At 49.2% G+C, this 18,971-nt stretch overlaps 2 protein-coding genes across 8 annotated transcripts in view; one reads left to right on the top strand and one right to left on the bottom strand.

Moving 5' to 3' along the window:
• Window positions 1-13,714, bottom strand: part of SETDB2 (SET domain bifurcated histone lysine methyltransferase 2) — a 160,378-nt gene extending 146,664 nt beyond the window's left edge. For 4 of the 7 annotated variants that reach the window (XM_069758848.1, XM_069758855.1, XM_069758850.1 and 1 more), the window contains exons 1-2: window positions 13,605-13,714; window positions 1,692-1,869 (exon numbers count right to left, since the gene is read on the bottom strand). In XM_069758848.1, the coding sequence (XP_069614949.1) occupies window positions 1,692-1,702 (11 nt within the window). In that variant the 5' untranslated portion in view covers window positions 1,703-1,869; window positions 13,605-13,714. The remainder of the gene's footprint in view (window positions 1-1,691; window positions 1,870-13,604) is intronic. The other 3 variants (XM_069758851.1, XM_069758854.1, XM_069758849.1) reach the window with 2 other exon arrangements.
• Window positions 13,715-13,866: 152 nt separating this feature from the next.
• The window catches only part of CAB39L (calcium binding protein 39 like), a 116,643-nt gene continuing 111,538 nt past the window's right edge, over window positions 13,867-18,971 (top strand). Inside the window, exon 1 of the mRNA XM_069758846.1 lies at window positions 13,867-13,961. The gene's annotated coding sequence lies outside the window, so the exon portion shown is untranslated. The remainder of the gene's footprint in view (window positions 13,962-18,971) is intronic.

Genomic DNA, 18,971 nt, shown 5'->3' with positions numbered 1-18,971 from the left:
AGACTCATGTTCAGAGTCCTGAACGCTTCGAGCCCCCAAAGAGGGTGAGCGAGAGGTGGAGCTGCCAGAGTCTGAGTGACGAGGAGAACGCTCCGGAGAGGTAGTACGGGTCCGTTTTCTGGACGACCGTGCCTCTTTAAGAGGCGAGCGGCCCCTGCTGGCCGACGATTCCCCTGCTATGGAGGGATCCCTTAGCACCTGTAGCGGATTGCCCCGTTCCCCGGGAGGATTTTGAATGGACTTGATGGCGTTAGCTAAAAAATCCACGGACTGAGAAAGCGAGGCGACCCACGGGGGGGGGCTAGGTACTCCAGGGTCGGCGGCGGTGGAGGGCTCCCGGGCACATGGGGCATCGCAGGCAGAGCAGAGGGGAGAGCTTTGAGGCCTGGGAAGAGGGGCCTGGCAGGTGGTACATGCAGAAAAGAAGGTTGTATGCACCTTAGAAGATTTTTTAGACCTTGACTGCGACATGATGCTAATGCAGACAAAATTACAGGGTCTATATAGAGGTGACCAGTGACTGAGAGGGCGCTGCAGAGGGGAGCTAACGATGTCTCCTTACCCCGGTCCTGTGTCCCGCTATCCAGGAGAGACGAACTGCTGGGGTGTTCACTCTGAGAGGAGGAAGCCGGCTGCACGTGGACCACTGACGCACCAGAGATGCGACAGGCAGGAGCTGCGGCGCTGAGGAGAGGGACCAAGATGGCCGCCGAGATCAGGAAGAGAAATCTCGGCGGCTGTGAGAAGCGCCAGGAGCGGGGGGCGGCGCCACAGACACTGGCTGGAGTGGGCGGAGCTTAGCGGCGGCGACCAGCGGCTAGGCCGAAGCCGGGGACTAAATTTGCGGCCTCGGCCCGGCGCGCGGTCGCGAGCGCCGGAAAGGGACAGGGACCGCCCAAAAAGCCTGCAGATGGAGCCCAGGGATGAGGAGCCCTCCTGACCGCCGGCGACACACCCCCCCAGTCCCCCCACCGGGCACTTACCCTGAAATGGAGGTGAGAGGGAACCATGGTGCCATATATAGGAACGGTGCAGGGGTTGGGAAGCCTTCTATCCACCTACCCCACATGGGGGGTGGAGAGGAACCGTCCACCACCTGAGTCACAAGTCACATTGGTGATGCAGTGTGGTCTGCACGGACGCCACTGGGATAAAGCCACTGTACAGCCGAGGGTAGAACCTGGTGGACAGGGCATATGTCCGGCAATAAAAAGGCCTGGCTGCAGAGGAGGATACTGGAGGTAGGAACACCAGTGCTCGTCTGTATAAGGGGAGATCGGGGCCCATTAGGGGAGAAACCGTCGCCCAAAAAAAAGGACAGCTCAGGCAGTGGCTCCCACGTCGCAGGAGAGGATACGGTGAGGTGAAACTCCCGTGCTCGCCTGTTGTTGGTTCGGGGGAGATCGGACCTTAGAAGAATCCGTCGCCCCCTTCGTCCGGAATAGATGAAAAAAGAGAGAAAAAAATCAGTGTGCCTCCTACGGACACTAAGCTTAAACTGGGTCTCTGCATGCCAGCATGAGGGTGTATACTGCAGGGGAGGAGCTAACCCTTTTTTGTCTCAGCTTAGTGTCAGCCTCCTAGTGACAGCAGCATAACCCATGGTCCTGTGTCCCCCAATGAGGCGAAGGAGAAAAACACACACACACACACACACTAAGAATTCTGTAAAAAAAAAAACCTCATCTTACCGATGCTCCATTGATCCTGTTGCAATACTTTCCGGCTCCAATAATTTTCTCGATTAAGGAAGCTGAAGCTGCGTGACAGACCACTAGAAACTGATTTTTCAGCAACCATGTAGACAGGATATGTCTTTTTGCATTGTGTTGTAAAATTGATAAAACAGGTCACAAAATTGAGTCCCTACTGGGAGGGGAAAAAAAGGAAAAAATACGGTATATAATTATGACATGTTTAAGTTTAAAATATAAATTAGTCAAAATATAAAATAAACTATAAAAAGTAAACACTGTATTTAAAAAAAAAAACAATTGCAGGTTTGCAATCATTGAAAAAAAAAGTGATCATAAAGTCGTATGCACCCTAAATTGAAACCACTAAAGTCTTGACTAAAAGTCTTGCCCCCCCAAAAAAACAACTCTCGCACAGCTCCATCATTGGGCAAATTAAGACGTTATGAGCAGTGATGAGCAAACGTACTCTCATAAGGTGTTATCCGAGTGTATTCAGCATGCTCGAAAATACGCTCGAGTTCCGTGGCTGCATGTCTCATGGCTGTTCGACAGCTGCAACACATGTGGAGATTGTCACTGATGCTGCGGTTCCCACGGGCAGCTCACTGTGAGCAGCCGATGAACAGTGGTGACCTCAATGACATCACCGTGATGCAGTGACGTCGTGAAGGTTGCCGAAGTTCATCGACCGGGCTCACAGTTAACGGAGTGTGGGAAGAGCTGGCAGTGACCGGTGGTAACCTCTATGACTTTACTGCTCAGTCCAGTGTCTTCTGGATTCATGACACAACGGTCGTATCATGCCACTGCTCAGCAATGTAATCCAGATGTAGGAGAGCTGGACTTCTTCGTGGGACAAATGAATGTCGTCAGACAAGTGAGGAATATGTTTATTATTTTCATTTTTACAGTAACAAATGGGAAAATGAGGGTGGGGAGTATTTATTTTCAATTAAAGGACTTTATTTTTGCAGGTGCTTTTTTTTCTCAACACAGTAAGACTATCTTATGACGTCTCTCCATTACTAGATCCTGGACTTGATGTCAGCTGACAATAAAAAGCTGACATCAACCCCAACCCTTTTACTTCTCTTACCACCGCACCAGGGCGAGCGGCAAGATCGAGGCCAATCGCCAGAATTGACGCACCTTACGGATGTGATATTTCTGGAGTGGCTGAGGACTGATGCTGGTAGCCTGCGGGGGTGGAGGGGGGGGGGGGGGCAATATCCCTGGCCTCTCCCCAGGGTATCAACACACAATTGTCTGTTAAGTCTTTGCTGGTTAGAATTTATAGGGGGACCCTACATCATTTTTTTCTGAAGTACACTGTAAACTAACTAGTAAAGGCTAAGCAAACAGCTGTGAGCGGTTATTGATAGCTTGGGAACCTTTTGGGATATTGTTCCCTTTCCAAGATTAGTAACATCAGCACGCAGTGGTTGGCTTTTCCTCTGTTGGTTATCAAAATTTGGCTGTGGCCCATGCCAATTTTTTTTTAATTTAATTCTTAATTTTACATACGATGCACCAAGCGGGTGCTGAATACAACTCCCATCATCGGCTGTCTTCAAAATACGGCACCTGGAAAAACAGGATTTTTGGTTGCTAACTGTAAAATCTGTTTCTCGGAGCCTTCATTGGGGGACACAGGAAACCATGGGGTGTATGCTGCTGCCACTAGGAAGCTGACATTATGCAGAAAAAAAGTTAGCTCCTCCTCCGCAGTGTACACCGCACCGACAGGAAGTAGGATCTTCAGTTAGTGAGAAAGCAGTAGGAGAAGCATCATGTAAAAAAGAAAGAAAAACACAAACTCAAACTAACAGTATAATACAATAAACAGAGCTGTTCAACTTGGGAGGGTGCCGTGTCCCCAAATGAAGGCTCCGAGAAACAGAGTTTACGGTAAGCAACCAAAAATCCTGTTTTCTCCTGTTGAATTAGAATAAGAAAAGAGACATACCAAAAACTGGGGAACACCCTCAATATGTACTATATTACTAAATATTTTTATTAGAGTCCAAAAAACACAAATATGTTTTCATCTACAGCTATTTGTTCAATATTGTAAACATCCAAGTGACTAGCATATGTAAAACACCGGTGGCATGTCTCGTATTGCATGTTTTTGTAATGGATTGTTCGCCTGCATTGTTCACCTGTTATTCTCATAAGCACTTGTCCTGAGCGCATTTATTTGAGTATTCCAATACTTTCACTATTGACACTTGATATATGTGTCTGGGTCCCAGGGGGGTCTGCCTCATAATAGAGTTGTTTTGTTAATTGTTTTTAATCTAATGTTGTTGTATGTTTTTTGGACTCTAATAAAAAATATTTAGTAATATAGTACATATTGAGGGTGTTCCCCAGTTTTTGGTATGTCTCTCTTCTTCTTAGTTTAACTCAGAAGAAGACACTCTGCTCTGACCTGGTAAACTTACCATTTTCGATCGGATTCAGCAAGCATTCGCTGACCTGGAGGCCAGAGGGCCTCTATACGTCGAGCCCGTGTTCTGAAAAAGGGGGGAGGGGCGGCTTTAGCCGGATAGACGCATGTTGCCCTGGCCAGGTAGCCTGATGAAAGCGCTACAAAGGAGGAGTCCGAGCAAGGCAAAGGAAAGAATGAAAAATGATGGACAGGGCCATGGAGAATACCGGTGGGATACGGGAAGAGCACTGAAACTGTGATCCACAGAAAGTGCAAACTGCTGCCACACTCTGCGAGACTCAGAGTGGTTGGGAGCCCTAAAGAGAAAGCTACAAAAAGAAACAAAGGACGTGCCTCTCGCAAGACGCAGAAATGTTCGATGCCCTGAGAAATCAGGACCTGGATATGGCTTCCATGGGACAAAGGAAAAGTCATGCGGTTCCCCGGAAGCAATAACTGAACAATGAAATTTTATGCTGAAAAGACAAGGATGGACCCTTACGATCAGCAATCTAGGATCACGCTGAGGAAACAAAACCCCCCGGAGAACAACGAGGTTTAGCCAGAGGAAGGAGAGAGCTTGACCCTCCGGTGATCACCTTAATAATGTGGATCAACTTGGAGCCAAACTGATGGGAACCCTGGACAGGCAAGTTGATAAGGGATTCTTTGAGACTAAGTTCGCCTGCCACGCCATAAGCCAAATGGTCACGATATTGCTGGATGCCTGAGCAGCACCTGCAGCGGCATATGGGGAAGGTGGACACTAAGTACTTCCCTGCCAGGGTAATTTGGTCCGCGAGGGCGGCCTCTGCGACTATAAACTTGCTACCCAGGTGGAGGCAAAGGCAGGGTATAATGCAGCGACAGAAGCCTGAGAAGGTTGACCTTGCCAATGACTATGAGTCCGCCGTTGGTATCCTCAAGGGATGCACCCTCTGAGAGAGGGAGGACCGTATAGTGGAAAGTCTGGAAACCGGAGGGACCATAGTCGAAGAATTGGTCCAATTGGCAGTGAGCTCAGGAGAGGAGATATAGGATACCGAGGCACTTCCCTCTTTGGAAGCGGCTGGACTAAGGATTCTGAGAAAAGGAGAAGGAAAGACCATTAAGTTGAATTGACAAAAAAAGACTTTAGAGTAGGCTACTGTGAACCTGCTAGATGGCAAGACACTGAAGGGGGGTCCCTGGATCTCATCACAATGGTGAAGGCTCTATTTTGACCAACAAAAACGGTTCAGAACAGGAGAAAAGTCTGAAAAGACAACCGTTAGCCCATCTAATCAGGTAGAACGTAAACTACTGGACGACCTGGCAGCTAAACTCAAGCGTACAGGGATGAGGATCTAGACCGATGTTGGGAGACACAGTACAAAATGAGCGGTCGAAGGAGGAAAGTCCATGAAAAAAACATGGAGTATGCCAAAGGCATGGAAACTTGGCCCTAGGAAGGAGCACATAGACCCCAGAAGAAACCTGACTGATGAAAGATCCTTCCCTATGATGACATTGGCGACCCTATGCGTCCTGGACACTCTGGAAAGGGGAGAGGATTGTAGTGTGTGGACCCACTTACCTAAGTGCAAGACACCACACAACTGAAGACACCAGTGGAAAGGATACAAATCTTGCTAAAAGAAATGTATTATCACAAAACTCCTCATTGGATTCAGGCCTGGAGCAGCCTTCCACACCGGTTGATGCCTGAGCATAGTAAGGTCCAATTCTTGCCCCTTCGGAAATCAAATCCCGGAGCTGCTCGAGGCTTTATCCGGTGTCTGTAAGAAAGAAGACTTCAGTACTAACAAATAGATAGGGACCTCTGGTATTGAGGTAGCTCAAAGTGATCAGTCATGAGAGTCATGGCATACATATGGGTGCTGACTCCGTAAAGACAGCCAGAATGTATAAACAGTGATTGGTCAATCATCTATGATAGAAGTAACGCACTGGATAATGTATATAGCCTGAAGACAGCACTGTAAACCGACCTACGGATGGTTAATGGTAGGCCCAAATAATCAGAAGATGTGGACAGGTCCCTGGAGAGCAATCTGCAAACCGGGCCCGGTGCGTGGTCGAAGACAAAACTTTGACCATCCGGTATCTGTCACCAGCGTGTCTGACCTACCTGAAAGTGGACTGGCCGCTCATGCTGCCGCTGAGATCCACCCTGTGGTACCGAGATCTCCCTTGTGGTACGTGGTAGATTTTCTGTAAAAACTATTAATAGACCACAGATATTATTGACCATGAAACATGCAGCAGAAGGTGCCTCTGACTAACCTGAAAGCAGACTGTAACCGCTGCTGGAGCCAACCAGAAGTAATGAATACCGGGCACCTCTCACTGAGTGGTTAACCGAAGAGAGTCTAGGCAGATGTTGCAAAAAGACCCTGAGGTACGTGAAAGAGGGCATTTCTGACTCACCTGAGTCTAGGACAGAAGAGCGGGACCGATGCAGTACTCGACCTCGGCATTTCTGAACCACTGGAAAGATGGCAGGTATCGACCAAGAGTGTCTGGTAGATGATGCATGTAAATCCTGGATAGCGGATAGAGTACTGCTGCAATCGAAAATGGGGAACATGAAGGAAAAGGCTTCTGACTCACCTGATACCATACAGAATACCAGTATCACTGCAGCAGTCAACCCAAGACCAGTCTGATGCACTGAAAATACGACAGTTTCAAAGTACCCTACTGTACCTGGTAGGTGGTGCATCAAAAACCTGGATAGCGAAAAGAGTGCTGCTGCGATCGTCTCTCAGTATCCTGCAGCTGCTTTAGCGTGGAGACAACCCTGGAGAAGGGTATGGGAGAGAGCCAATTCTGTGTTGCGGTCTAGGTCTGGATTCCTGACGGCGTTAGGCAGAATAACCGTTTCACGTGTAGAAGGCCGAACCGCGAAGTCTGTGCTGAAGTATATCCTGTACAGTCAGCGCTCCAAAAGGCCAAGTTGTAGGCTTGGAATCAGAGGGACACTAAACTCTCTCTCTATTGTGCACCTGGGTTAAAACCCTTGGGCCTGCGATTTGTGGTCAGCTTCTTTGTCCACTGAGCCACGGCAGACAAGCTGGAGAATACCAACCTTTACACAGCTGGAAGTTGGCCCACCAACACTGCAATCGTGAAGGGGTAGAAGCAGCTCATCTCTCTGCTTGCAGAGTAACGCTAGCATCATGAGAGGGTTGCACTGAGATGCAGGGAGAGTGCCTGTTGCCATGTTCTGCTGAACTCATGTAATAGCAGAATTCACAACAGCAGTGTGATGTAAAAGAAAAGGGAGCAACAAGGGACGGACGGGAGAAAAGCCCGCCCAAAGTGCAGGGAAGAAGGGGGCGGAGCCAAGCGCCTGGTAGGAGAAACATGCCGCCGGCTCCAAGCTGAAAAATGAAGGGGGGCGGATTCGGAAGGAAGTAACAAGCAAAGGGAGGGAGAAAAGCCCACCCAAAGTGCAGGGAAGAAGGGGAACGGAGCCAACGCCGCAACTAGGCCCGAGTGAAGCCGGTACCTAGATTACGGCTGGTAACCACCGGAGCATGGGGGAGCGGCACAGAGAGCCTTAAAAACGTTGGAAAAGAAGTTTAGTGCCCCAAATACCCCGGGATTTAAGGAAGAAAAACCCTAATGCCCCACGCTGCTGCTAGGCCCAAGAGAAGTAGGGACCTAGAGTACAGATGGCAACCGCCAGAACATGGGGAGCAGAGTGGAGGGCCCTAAAAACGCTGCAAAGGTACACATGAATTAAAGGGGATAGAACCCTAATGCCCTCTATTAAAACAAAATATATATTTTTTTAACTTCCCTTCGATCTTCTTGGTTTCTCTTTTTTTCTGTACTGGTGGGAGAGAGGGAAAAAGTACCTCCTCATCCAGGATAGATCGGACATCCGAAAATCCTGTGGAACATCCGCATCTCCTCAAACCGACAGGCTCTGGTGGGCAAGTGGGTGGGACACGGAGGCAGGACCGACGATCGATCATCTCAACACGCTTCTGTGTTATGGGCTGGGTCCTGCCGACTAGACGTATGAGGATACGGGGTGGCAATACACGCCGTACTCATAGTCTCTTTGTGGGAGTACAGTAGTGACCGTTCACACTGTATCCCTCCGTGGTACCTGCAAGGAAACGACGCAGACTGAGGTAGATTTGGGTCTAGTGAAAGACCCGTGTCCACCTCCTACTGACACTAAGCTAAACTGAATATCCTGTCGGTGGGGTGTACACTGCGGAGGAGGAGCTAACTTTTTTCTGCATAGTGTCAGCCTCCTAGTGACAGCAGCATACACCCATGGTTTCTGTGCCCCCCAATGAAGCAATAGAGAAAAGTACTAAGTGTACGACTTTAACCAGGCGCCGGTACGCGACACACGGATGTCATCCGTGTACGTGTGAGGGACATTTTGCGGCTTGTGCTGCCGATAAAAAAACTGACACGTCTGTGGGTTTCTCACACGGTCTGTGCAGAAAAACCTGATGTACGCACCACCATTGAATACAGTGGGTGAGCGTATGACTGTATTTGCGGTCCTTAAAAAGAAAAAAAAGGACCCCATAAGGACATGAAAAGCAGACGTGTGAAGGGGGCCTTAATGTGAATGCTCTCCTGGGCAGAGAGCCTACATTTACCGTATTTTTCGGACTATAAGACGCACTGTACCATAAGACGCAGCCCAAATTTGGAGTGAAAATTGCAGAAAAAAAGATTTTTTTATAAGATGGGGGTCCGTCTTATTGTCCGAATTTAAGATCTCTTACCTGAAGGCAGGCAGTGGCAGAGCAGGGTCACAGGAGGCATGGTGGTGGCAGAGGTGAGGTGATGCTGAGGTGCGGTGGGCGGAACGGTGTGCACCTGAGCAGGGTCCCATCCTGCTTAGGTGGGCGACGCCATGGCCTGGTGTCCATGGGGAGGTTGCGGCAGTGCTGTGGCGGCAGCAGATGTGCGGTCACATCCTCAGGTGACGGCAGCCAGGGTCCCTTCCACATTTGAGGTGACGCCACGGCAGTATTGAAGGAGAGCAGCAGAGCTGGGTGAGTCACGGTTTTCCTGGTGGCGGCGGGCATACCGGCATTGTGGTGGCGGCGACAGAGGTGCAGGGATGATGTGGCGCGGTGACCAGTATGCTCCCGTCCACATTTGAGGTGAATCCGCGGCCCGGTATTGAAGGAGAGCAGCAGAGCTGGGTGAGTCACGGTTTTCCTGGTGGCGGCGGGCATACCGGCATTGTGGTGGCGGCGACAGAGGTGCAGGGATGATGTGGCGCGGTGACCAGTATGGCGTGAGCAGGGTCCCGTCCACATTTGAAGTGAAACCGCGGCCCGGTATTGAAGGAGAGCAGCAGAGCTGGGTGAGTTACGGTTTTCCCGGTGGTGGCGGCCATCTTTCTGAGGCCGCGCGTGCGCAGATTCAGTACTCTGCTTCCCAGGGCTTCAGGAAAACGGCTGCGGGAGGCCGTGCGTGCACAGATGGAGATCGCGGCGGCCATTTTCCTGAAGCCGAGATCTCAATCTGCGAACTCGGCTTCAGGAAAATGGCCGCCGTGATCTCCATCTGCGCACGCGCGGCCTCCCGTGGCCATTTTCCTGAAGTGCGAGGAAGCAGAAAACTCAATCTGCACACGCGCGGCCTCAGGAAGATGGCCGCCACCACCGGGAAAACCGTAACTCACCCAGCTCTGCTTCTCTCCTTCAATACCGGGCCACGGATTCACCTCAAATGTGGACAGGACCCTGCTCACGCCATACCGGTCACCGCGCCACATCATCCCCGCACCTCTGTCGCCGCCACAATGCCGGTAAGCCTACGTTCCAACTATAAGACGCACCCTCCATTTTCCTCACAATTTTTTTGGGGGAAAAGTGCGTCTTATAGTCGGAAAAATACGGTATATTGGTAGGTAGGATCCTTCTGTGATCAGAATCGCAACATGCTGATCGGCGGAGTGCTCAGTCAGAGAGCCTGTGTCTACAAATATTTCATGTTTGCATGTTATAGCGCTACAGAGTGCAACTTTTTTAGTAATATACAAGTATACAGTGGGGAAAAAAAGTATTTAGTCAGTCAGCAATAGTGCAAGTTCCACCACTTAAAAAGATGAGAGGCGTCTGTAATTTACATCATAGGTAGACCTCAACTATGGGAGACAAACTGAGAAAAAAAAAATCCAGAAAATCACATTGTCTGTTTTTTTATCATTTTATTTGCATATTATGGTGGAAAATAAGTATTTGGTCAGAAACAAAATTTCATCTCAATACTTTGTAATATATCCTTTGTTGGCAATGACAGAGGTCAAACGTTTTCTGTAAGTCTTCACAAGGTTGCCACACACTATTGTTGGTATGTTGGCCCATTCCTCCATGCAGATCTCCTCTAGAGCAGTGATGTTTTTGGCTTTTCGCTTGGCAACACGGACTTTCAACTCCCTCCAAAGGTTTTCTATAGGGTTGAGATCTGGAGACTGGCTAGGCCACTCCCGGACCTTGAAATGCTTCTTACGAAGCCACTCCTTCGTTGCGCTGGCGGTGTGCTTTGGATCATTGTCATGTTGAAAGACCCAGCCACGTTTCATCTTCAATGCCCTTGCTGATGGAAGGAGGTTTGCACTCAAAATCTCACGATACATGGCCCCATTCATTCTTTCATGTACCCGGATCAGTCGTCCTGGCCCCTTTGCAGAGAAACAGCCCCAAAGCATGATGTTTCCACCACCATGCTTTACAGTAGGTATGGTGTTTGTTGGATGCAACTCAGTATTCTTTTTCCTCCAAACACGACAAGTTGTGTTTCTACCAAACAGTTCCAGTTTGGTTTCATCAGACCATAGGACATTCTCCCAAAACTCCTCTGGATCATCCAAATGCTCTCTAGCAAACTTCAGACGGGTCCGGACATGTACTGGCTTAAGCAGTGGGACACATCTGGCACTGCAGGATCTGAGTCCATGGTGGCGTAGTGTGTTACTTATGGTAGGCCTTGTTACATTGGTCCCAGCTCTCTGCAGTTCATTCACTAGGTCCCCCCGCGTGGTTCTGGGATTTTTGCTCACCGTTCTTGTGATCATTCTGACCCCACGGGGTGGGATTTTGCGTGGAGCCCCAGATCGAGGGAGATTATCAGTGGTCTTGTATGTCTTCCATTTTCTAATTATTGCTCCCACTGTTGATTTCTTCACTCCAAGCTGGTTGGCTATTGCAGATTCAGTCTTCCCAGCCTGGTGCAGGGCTACAATTTTGTTTCTGGTGTCCTTTGACAGCTCTTTGGTCTTCACCATAGTGGAGTTTGGAGTCAGACTGTTTGAGGGTGTGCACAGGTGTCTTTTTATACTGATAACAAGTTTAAACAGGTGCCATTACTACAGGTAATGAGTGGAGGAAAGAGGAGACTCTTAAAGAAGAAGTTACAGGTCTGTGAGAGCCAGAAATCTTGATTGTTTGTTTCTGACCAAATACTTATTTTCCACCATAATATGCAAAAAAAATGATTAAAAAACAGACAATGTGATTTTCTGGATTTTTTTTTCTCAGTTTGTCTCCCATAGTTGAGGTCTACCTATGATGTAAATTACAGACACCTCTCATCTTTTTAAGTGGTGGAACTTGCACTATTGCTGACTGACTAAATACTTTTTTGCCCCACTGTATATGGACGTGGATGCTCTTAGTAAGCACCTGTTCACACCTGTTTTCTGCTTGGAAGTGATGGTCAGTCTTTTATTTGTATACTGGCTCTCTGACTGAGCACTCCGCCCCTCAGCATATGGCGGTTTTAATTTCAGCAGGATCCTACCTCCCTATATAAATGTAAGTTTCAGCCCAGGAGAGGATTCACATTAGGATAAGTCCTAGCAAAGAGAATCGCATTACTGCGGCTGCCGGGTATACATGAATTGGCCAATTTATGCTCCAAGTATCTTTGTGTTTTCCTGTTATCTAGAGCAGTATTGAAACTCCAATGTCATACATTTCATGATTGCATGCTATAGCGCTACAGAGAGGTACTTTATTAGTTAAAACTAGCGATTGCCTGCAGCAGTCACATGGGTAATGTGCGGCATATGATCGCTGAGACCAGTAATTGGCTGCAGAGGTCACACAAATGATACAGGACACGATTCCTGCCATAAGCCAGCAGAGACGACCACAGGGATGGACATCCATAAGAGGCTGGGGACTGAGGAGGTCAGCAAGAGGCTGGACATGTCTCTAAGGCCTGTCCCACACGTCCAGATAATTACGGTACCGGAGTTATCCGTGTCCGTGTGCTCACGTGGCACATCAATGTGGTACACGTGCGGCAGCCGTGTGCCGACTGAGTACCACACGCACCGTGCAGGAGACAGCGCTAGAGTTAAGCGCTGTCCCCTGCTTTGGGTGCTGAATGCAGAATTCATTCCTTCTTCCCAGCAGCGTTCACTGGAGCGAAGGAATGAAAAATCATTTTTTTTAAAAAAAAATTTGTTGTTAAAATAAAGTTCCCGGTAATCTCCTCCCTCCCTTCCCCTGTGCGCCCGCCCGCTGGCATTAAAATACTTACCCAGCTCCCTCGATGCTTCCCCTTAGCGTCGCAGCTCTTCCTGCACATGTCCAGGAACAGATTTAGACATGCCCTACTGGAAATATCAAACATATGTGCATAAAAAGCGCAAATGCATGCAACTGCAGCGTTTTTTTGCCGTCATGCTTAAGCTGATGCGGATAAAAAACGCTGCATTAGCATGCGTTTGCGGACAAGACACTGCGGACTCAACCGCATATGTGAAGGTTTATAGGGTCTTTTAGGATTAATTTAATCCATTGCCTACCCTCGACCATTTTATAATGACAGCCCCTGTAAGGGTATGTGCACATATTGCGGATTTGGCTGCGGATTTTTCCACACAGAATCTCTTGGCAGAAAACGCAGGTCAAAATGGTTGCGGATTGTCTTGCGTTTTTTGATGTGCGGATATGCCTTACTCAGTATATAGTCAATGGGTGCAGAAGCCCTGCGTTTCCACACAAAGAATTGATATGCTGCGGAAAATAAACCGCTGCGTTTCTGGGCGGAATTTTCCGCAGCATGTGCACAGCGGTTTTGGTTTTCCATAGGTTTACATGGTACTGTACACCGCATGGAAAACTGCTGCGGAGCCACAGCAAAATCCGCAACGTGCGCACAGAGCCTTACAGATAGATCTACCTGCCCCGACCCCTCAGGGATTATACACGTCCCCAGTGTTTTGGATGCAGTGACAGCAGGGATTTCCAGGTGTGGATAAGTAATGACAGCTTCTCCTCTCCTTTGTGCGCTCAGTGATTGTCATGGACCTACACTTTCCACAGACACTTGGTTCGCAAAAGACCAACGTGTGAGCAGCCCCATTGATGGTAATGGGCATGTGTAATACCTGTAAAAACCGCTAATAGCACACATACATGAAATATTCACGTCTGAATAAGGCTCAAAAGAATGAAACGTCAACTTACAGTGGCGCAGACCGCAGAAATCCCGCGCCATAACCGCTCACACACTCACTGTACAGACTGCACACACAGAAGCGCTCGCCGCCATCTTAAGTGAGGGCAGATAATAACTATAACACCACGCCAGGAAGGGAGGTCACGTGCTCGGGCCAGTCTTCTTCTGCCTGAGCTTCACGTGTGTCAATAAAGTTTTCGGTGTTCTGTGTTTACAAATGCCATAGCCCCGCCCCTTGCCTCCTGTCACTCATCGCTGTTGCTATGGTAGCGGCGCAGTGTCATTCTCGGGGCAGCCCAGTACGGAAGCGCCGGCTCTTCCTGACACAAGAGGTGGGATCTCGGAGTGTGCAGCGCCGCGGAGAGGTCTGTCGCCCTTATTTATTATCTGCCATGTTTCTTGTGCCGTCCCTGCGCCGCCCGGGTCTCCCTGAGGAGGTGGCGGCCCGGCTGCTGCTGGCCTCAGGCCTCTCAGACACGGCTGTGAAACAGTTCCGTGGAACTACAGGTCCCAGGGGGATGGGCGGCTTATCACCTCTGTGCATTCTGGGAGCACTAGTTCCACAGCAGCCGGCGGCCGTCCGAGTGCCCCATGTGGTGCAGTGCACAGGGTGTCCGGCAGGGGGCGCACCTGGGGGGCGTGTGTCACAGGGCAGGGGGCATCCGGCAGAATTGGGGCCTCAGTGATTAGTGACTGCGCCCATAGGAGCTGCTGTGAGGGACAGTCTGTACAGCGCTGCGGAATATGCTGGCGATATGGGCAAATAATGATGAAAGGCTGAAGCTGCATTTCCACTACCTGGCCGACCTGTGTGAGCCGACCAGTGCACGTCGGCCGAGCGGCCCAGGCTTGCTGATCGGTGGTCTGTTCTATCCATGGAATAAAGAAGACTTTCCTCTGGATGTGATGTGTGCCCATCATTTCCATCAGTGTCATCTGATTTTACACTGCACAGAACATGTACAAGGCCAAGTTCAGTTTGCAATTGCTGAACTATGTGTATTAAACTCTACACAGATGATCTGTTTTGGATCTGATTTTTTTTTTGGGATATTTTTGCCCACCCATAGACTTGAATGAGTTTCCGGCTTCTTTCACGCTTCCGTCAGTACGGGGCCGTCACGCAGCATCGGCGCGACGTACTGACGGAAGTGTTTGCTTTCACATTTCTGTCTGCGTTCCCGAGCAGGAAAGATCGTGAGAGCGATATTTCCTGCCGGGCATGCGCAGGGTGAAACACTGGATGCGACGTACGGAACAACGTTCCCTTGAACGTTTTTCGGAGACGACGGTCCGACAAAACCCGACGCATCCAGTGGACGACGCGTGCAATGTATGGCCATACGTCGCTAATGCGAGTCTATGGAGAAAAAAACGCATCCTGCGGGCAAGTTTGCAGGATGCGTTTTTTTTCTCCAAAACAACGCATTGCGACGTTGGCCAAGCGATGGAAGTGTGAAAGAAGCCTTAAGATGAGTGTCGCACATCGATACCCGGCACTGCACCCGGATCGGAGCGTGCAGCCGTGTGGCAATACATGCAGCCGCACGCTCTTCTCCCGAGTGCCGGGTATTGATGTGCGAGACTCATCCGAATTTCTCGCATGTGACACTGAGCCCTTACACAAAGTATAGAAGAGATTAGGGCATGCTGCATTTCTTCGATCCTTGAGTTAGAGAAAGCATTACCTGTTCAGCCTTATTGAATGACCTTGGTCCTAGTGCTGTCCTCGTGAGGTCCGTTTTTGTCACACAGCACTCGGCCCATAAATATGGTCATCGGTCATGATCAGCAGCAGCGGCTACCAGCACACCCGGCACTTTGATTGACAGCTGGCTCTACAATGCATCTGTGAAGAGCGAGCTGTCATTCCTTACATACCTCCATGACTGAAAGCCGTCAGCTCCTGGGAGGAATTAAGTTCATTTTCTCCCGGTAGTTGCACTTTCAGTAATGCAGCCAGACACCGTTGTAACATTATTAACGTGCAGCCTAAATGCAGTCTGTCAGCTCAGACCTACAGTTCAACCCAAGTACAGGCGCTCGGTGCGTCACGGCCAGTCATTCACATACACCTTCCCACCTACTGGCATTCCCTCTGGCCCCGTGAAGCCGGAGCTGTCATATAGACGGCATGGATGTCTTTCATGATGGTCATGATTAAGAGCTAGTGTAGGGCGAAACGCGTCGACCGTTCCCATGTTTTTTCCCTTTTTCCCTTTCATGTTTTAACCTACTAATGTGATGTTTTAGGACTTTTGCATTAGCTGGATTTTCCCATTTTTTTCACGGTTCACTTACTCAGGAAACCAGCCTGAAGTCTACATGCACAAACACCCTTACTTTAGGAATTTCTCAACCCGGTGAGCTGGTGGTTGCTCCATCGTGTTTTTCACCTTTCACCGGGCAGCTCCAGAATTGGCGCCTGTTCTACAGTATTTGGAAGACAACAGAAACACTATAGCATGTGATTGGCTGCAGCGGTCAGGTGACTAGAAGATTGCGTCATTGGATATTGCTCTGCTGATATGTTTTTAGTCATCTGACCACTGCAGCCAATCCCAGGCTTCGGCAGTCATGTTGTCTTACAAATGGCACAGACCTAAATCCGCATGGGTTAAGGAAAGTAAGCGCGCCTGCCTTTATTGTTTTAAAAACATCCATGCCTGAAACTAAAAATGACTTTAGTTAATTTAACAACCTAATTACTGATAAATAGAGATGTTCCCGCTCCAGGACCTCGGCAATCACCTGCTAACTGTGGATGGACGTAGGAGCAAGTGTGTAATTTCCAAACAGTGCCACCACAGGTAAATCCAAGAATTGCACACTGCACCAAGCTGGGCTGGACCTGTGCTGTGTCCTTCATAGACCATCTGGATGATACATGAGGCGGTAGTGCAGTGTGGCAGATTTATGATATCTATCCGCCACCACCAGCTCTGGTCTATTATTGCATATGTCAGAAAACCTCTTGTAAAGGCCTTAAGTGACGTCCACACTGTGTGGAGAGGGGACTTGTGAATACATCATTTTCTGCTCCAGTTTTACAACCCAGTATTGTCTATGTGTATTTACATAGAGCGGCATGTGATGTTTCTAATGATAGGGTTACTAAGCTTTGGTCTTTCCTGTGCTCTACACAATGTTATCTGGGCATCCGGCCAAGTGACACCATTGTGTTACGCTGACACACACTGCATGTTCTGTGGAGTGCAGATTGTACAATATGCCGGCCGTACTCTCATCACATACGTGTCCAACGCTATATATATACCTAACATTTTATGTAATCTGAGTGCAGGGTAACTTCATAGACGAACGTTGTAAAAGGGCTTCTGTCGCTCGGACATAACTTGGAGTTTCCTCTCTTTATATTAGAGTGGATCTGTCACCAAAAGGCATGCATTATTAAAGGGTTATTCTGAGCCAAAGTATAAGGGACAACTTATTGATCACTGGACCTCCACAATCCCCCAGATCAGGGCTCAGGATCCGGAGAAAGCTTAGTACAGCTGTATGTATGGGGATAATGGGAGATTTGGGGAATAACTCTTTAAATAGGTCTATTGGATCTCATGAAACTGGTATATTGACTCTTAAAATGTATATAGTCCTTTGTGACAGTCCTCCCTTAAAGGGAACCTGTCACCCCGTTTTTTGAGATTGAGCTATAAATACTGTTAAATAGGGCCTGCGCTGTGCGTTACTATAGTGTATGTAGTGTACCCCGATTCCCCATGTATGCTGAGAAATACATTACCAAAGTCGCCGTTTTCGCCTGTCAATCAGGCTGGTCTGGTCAGGTGGGCGTGTTCACAGCGCTCTTTTCTTCCCCAGCTTTCCGTTGGTGGCGTAGTGGTGTGCGCATGTCCAGAGTTCCGACTTCCCTGCGCCCACGTGAAGACACAGCGCGCGATCTGCGCTGTAATCCCTTGCATCGGTGGGGGCGGCCATCTTCCTGGGGCCGCGCGTGCGCAGATGGAGTGCTCTGCTGCACGGGGCTTCAGGAAAATGGCCGCGGGCAGCCGCGCGTGCGCATTAGAGATTTCATCTCGTGCATCTCGGCATCGCGGCGGCCATTTTCCCAAAGCCGAGTTTGCATCTCGGCTTTGGGAAAATGGCCGCCGCGATCTCTAATGCGCACGCGCGGCTGCCCGCGGCCATTTTCCTGAAGCCCCGTGCAGCAGAGCACTCCATCTGCGCACGCGCGGCCCCAGGAAGATGGCCGCCCCCACCGATGCAAGGGATTACAGCGCAGATCGCGCGCTGTGTCTTCACGTGGGCGCAGGGAAGTCGGAACTCTGGACATGCGCACACCACTACGCCACCAACGGAAAGCTGGGGAAGAAAAGAGCGCTGTGAACACGCCCACCTGACCAGACCAGCCTGATTGACAGGCGAAAACGGCGACTTTGGTAATGTATTTCTCAGCATACATGGGGAATCAGGGTACACTACATACACTATAGTAACACACAGCGCAGGCCCTATTTAACAGTATTTATAGCTCAATCTCAAAAAACGGGGTGACAGGTTCCCTTTAATATATCTAAAGGAGAATTTTATGAGCTCTGCTGAAGCTTAATAAAAACTTTATTTTTCCTTAGGGTGCTTTCACACTTGGTTGGTCCTGTCGGGCTTACGTCCGAACCTCCACAAAATAAGATTTTCTGCTTATGTGCTGACGGGGCCACGGACTGTAATGGTGCTGAGAGAGCGGACATTCGCGCTGATGTGCATCATTTTCAAGCTGTGTATGCCTACTGGAGGCGGACACCCAGCCGTGGTAGACGGGCGCCAGACCGCAGTGTGAAAGTACCGTTATACAGCCATTTTAATGTGGATTTTCACAGGAAGTACACCGGCCTCATCAAGGTTAAGATCTACTTAATGATGTATGCAGACTCTCTGACAGTTTTGATGCCCATGTGTAGTAGGTAGTGTGCCTCCTGTGTGGCGGCGTGTGCTCTTTGATGACACGCAGCAGTACTTTCTGGTGTGGTGCTTGCACATTGCACTGTCCCTATGACACACCAGTGTGTTGGGTTCATGACACCGCTCTGAGTTATGTCAGCTTTATTGTACTCGCGGCGTTCGCTTTGGCTTTCTCTCCACACCCGGTGACTCACATCAGGCTTTGACTTGGGGAAATTGCGTTTAATTGAGGAAACTTTTGTCCAGCCGCCGCTCACACAATAGTTGTCCCTGACTTAACTGCTGTACTAATTAATCAGTATTGTCACATTTACAGACAATAGAAAAGAGTATATAGGCGGCACCAGGCTCAAAATGCACTAACTCTTCACAACGAGGAAGCACAGTGTCTCCACGGGAGTCATGCAGCAAGCACAAATAAAGCAGGATACGGGGGT

Source organism: Ranitomeya imitator, chromosome 3 (genome assembly GCF_032444005.1).
Source record: "Ranitomeya imitator isolate aRanImi1 chromosome 3, aRanImi1.pri, whole genome shotgun sequence".
Lineage (NCBI taxonomy): Eukaryota > Metazoa > Chordata > Amphibia > Anura > Dendrobatidae > Ranitomeya > Ranitomeya imitator.
This window is presented reverse-complemented; position numbering and strand designations above follow the sequence as displayed.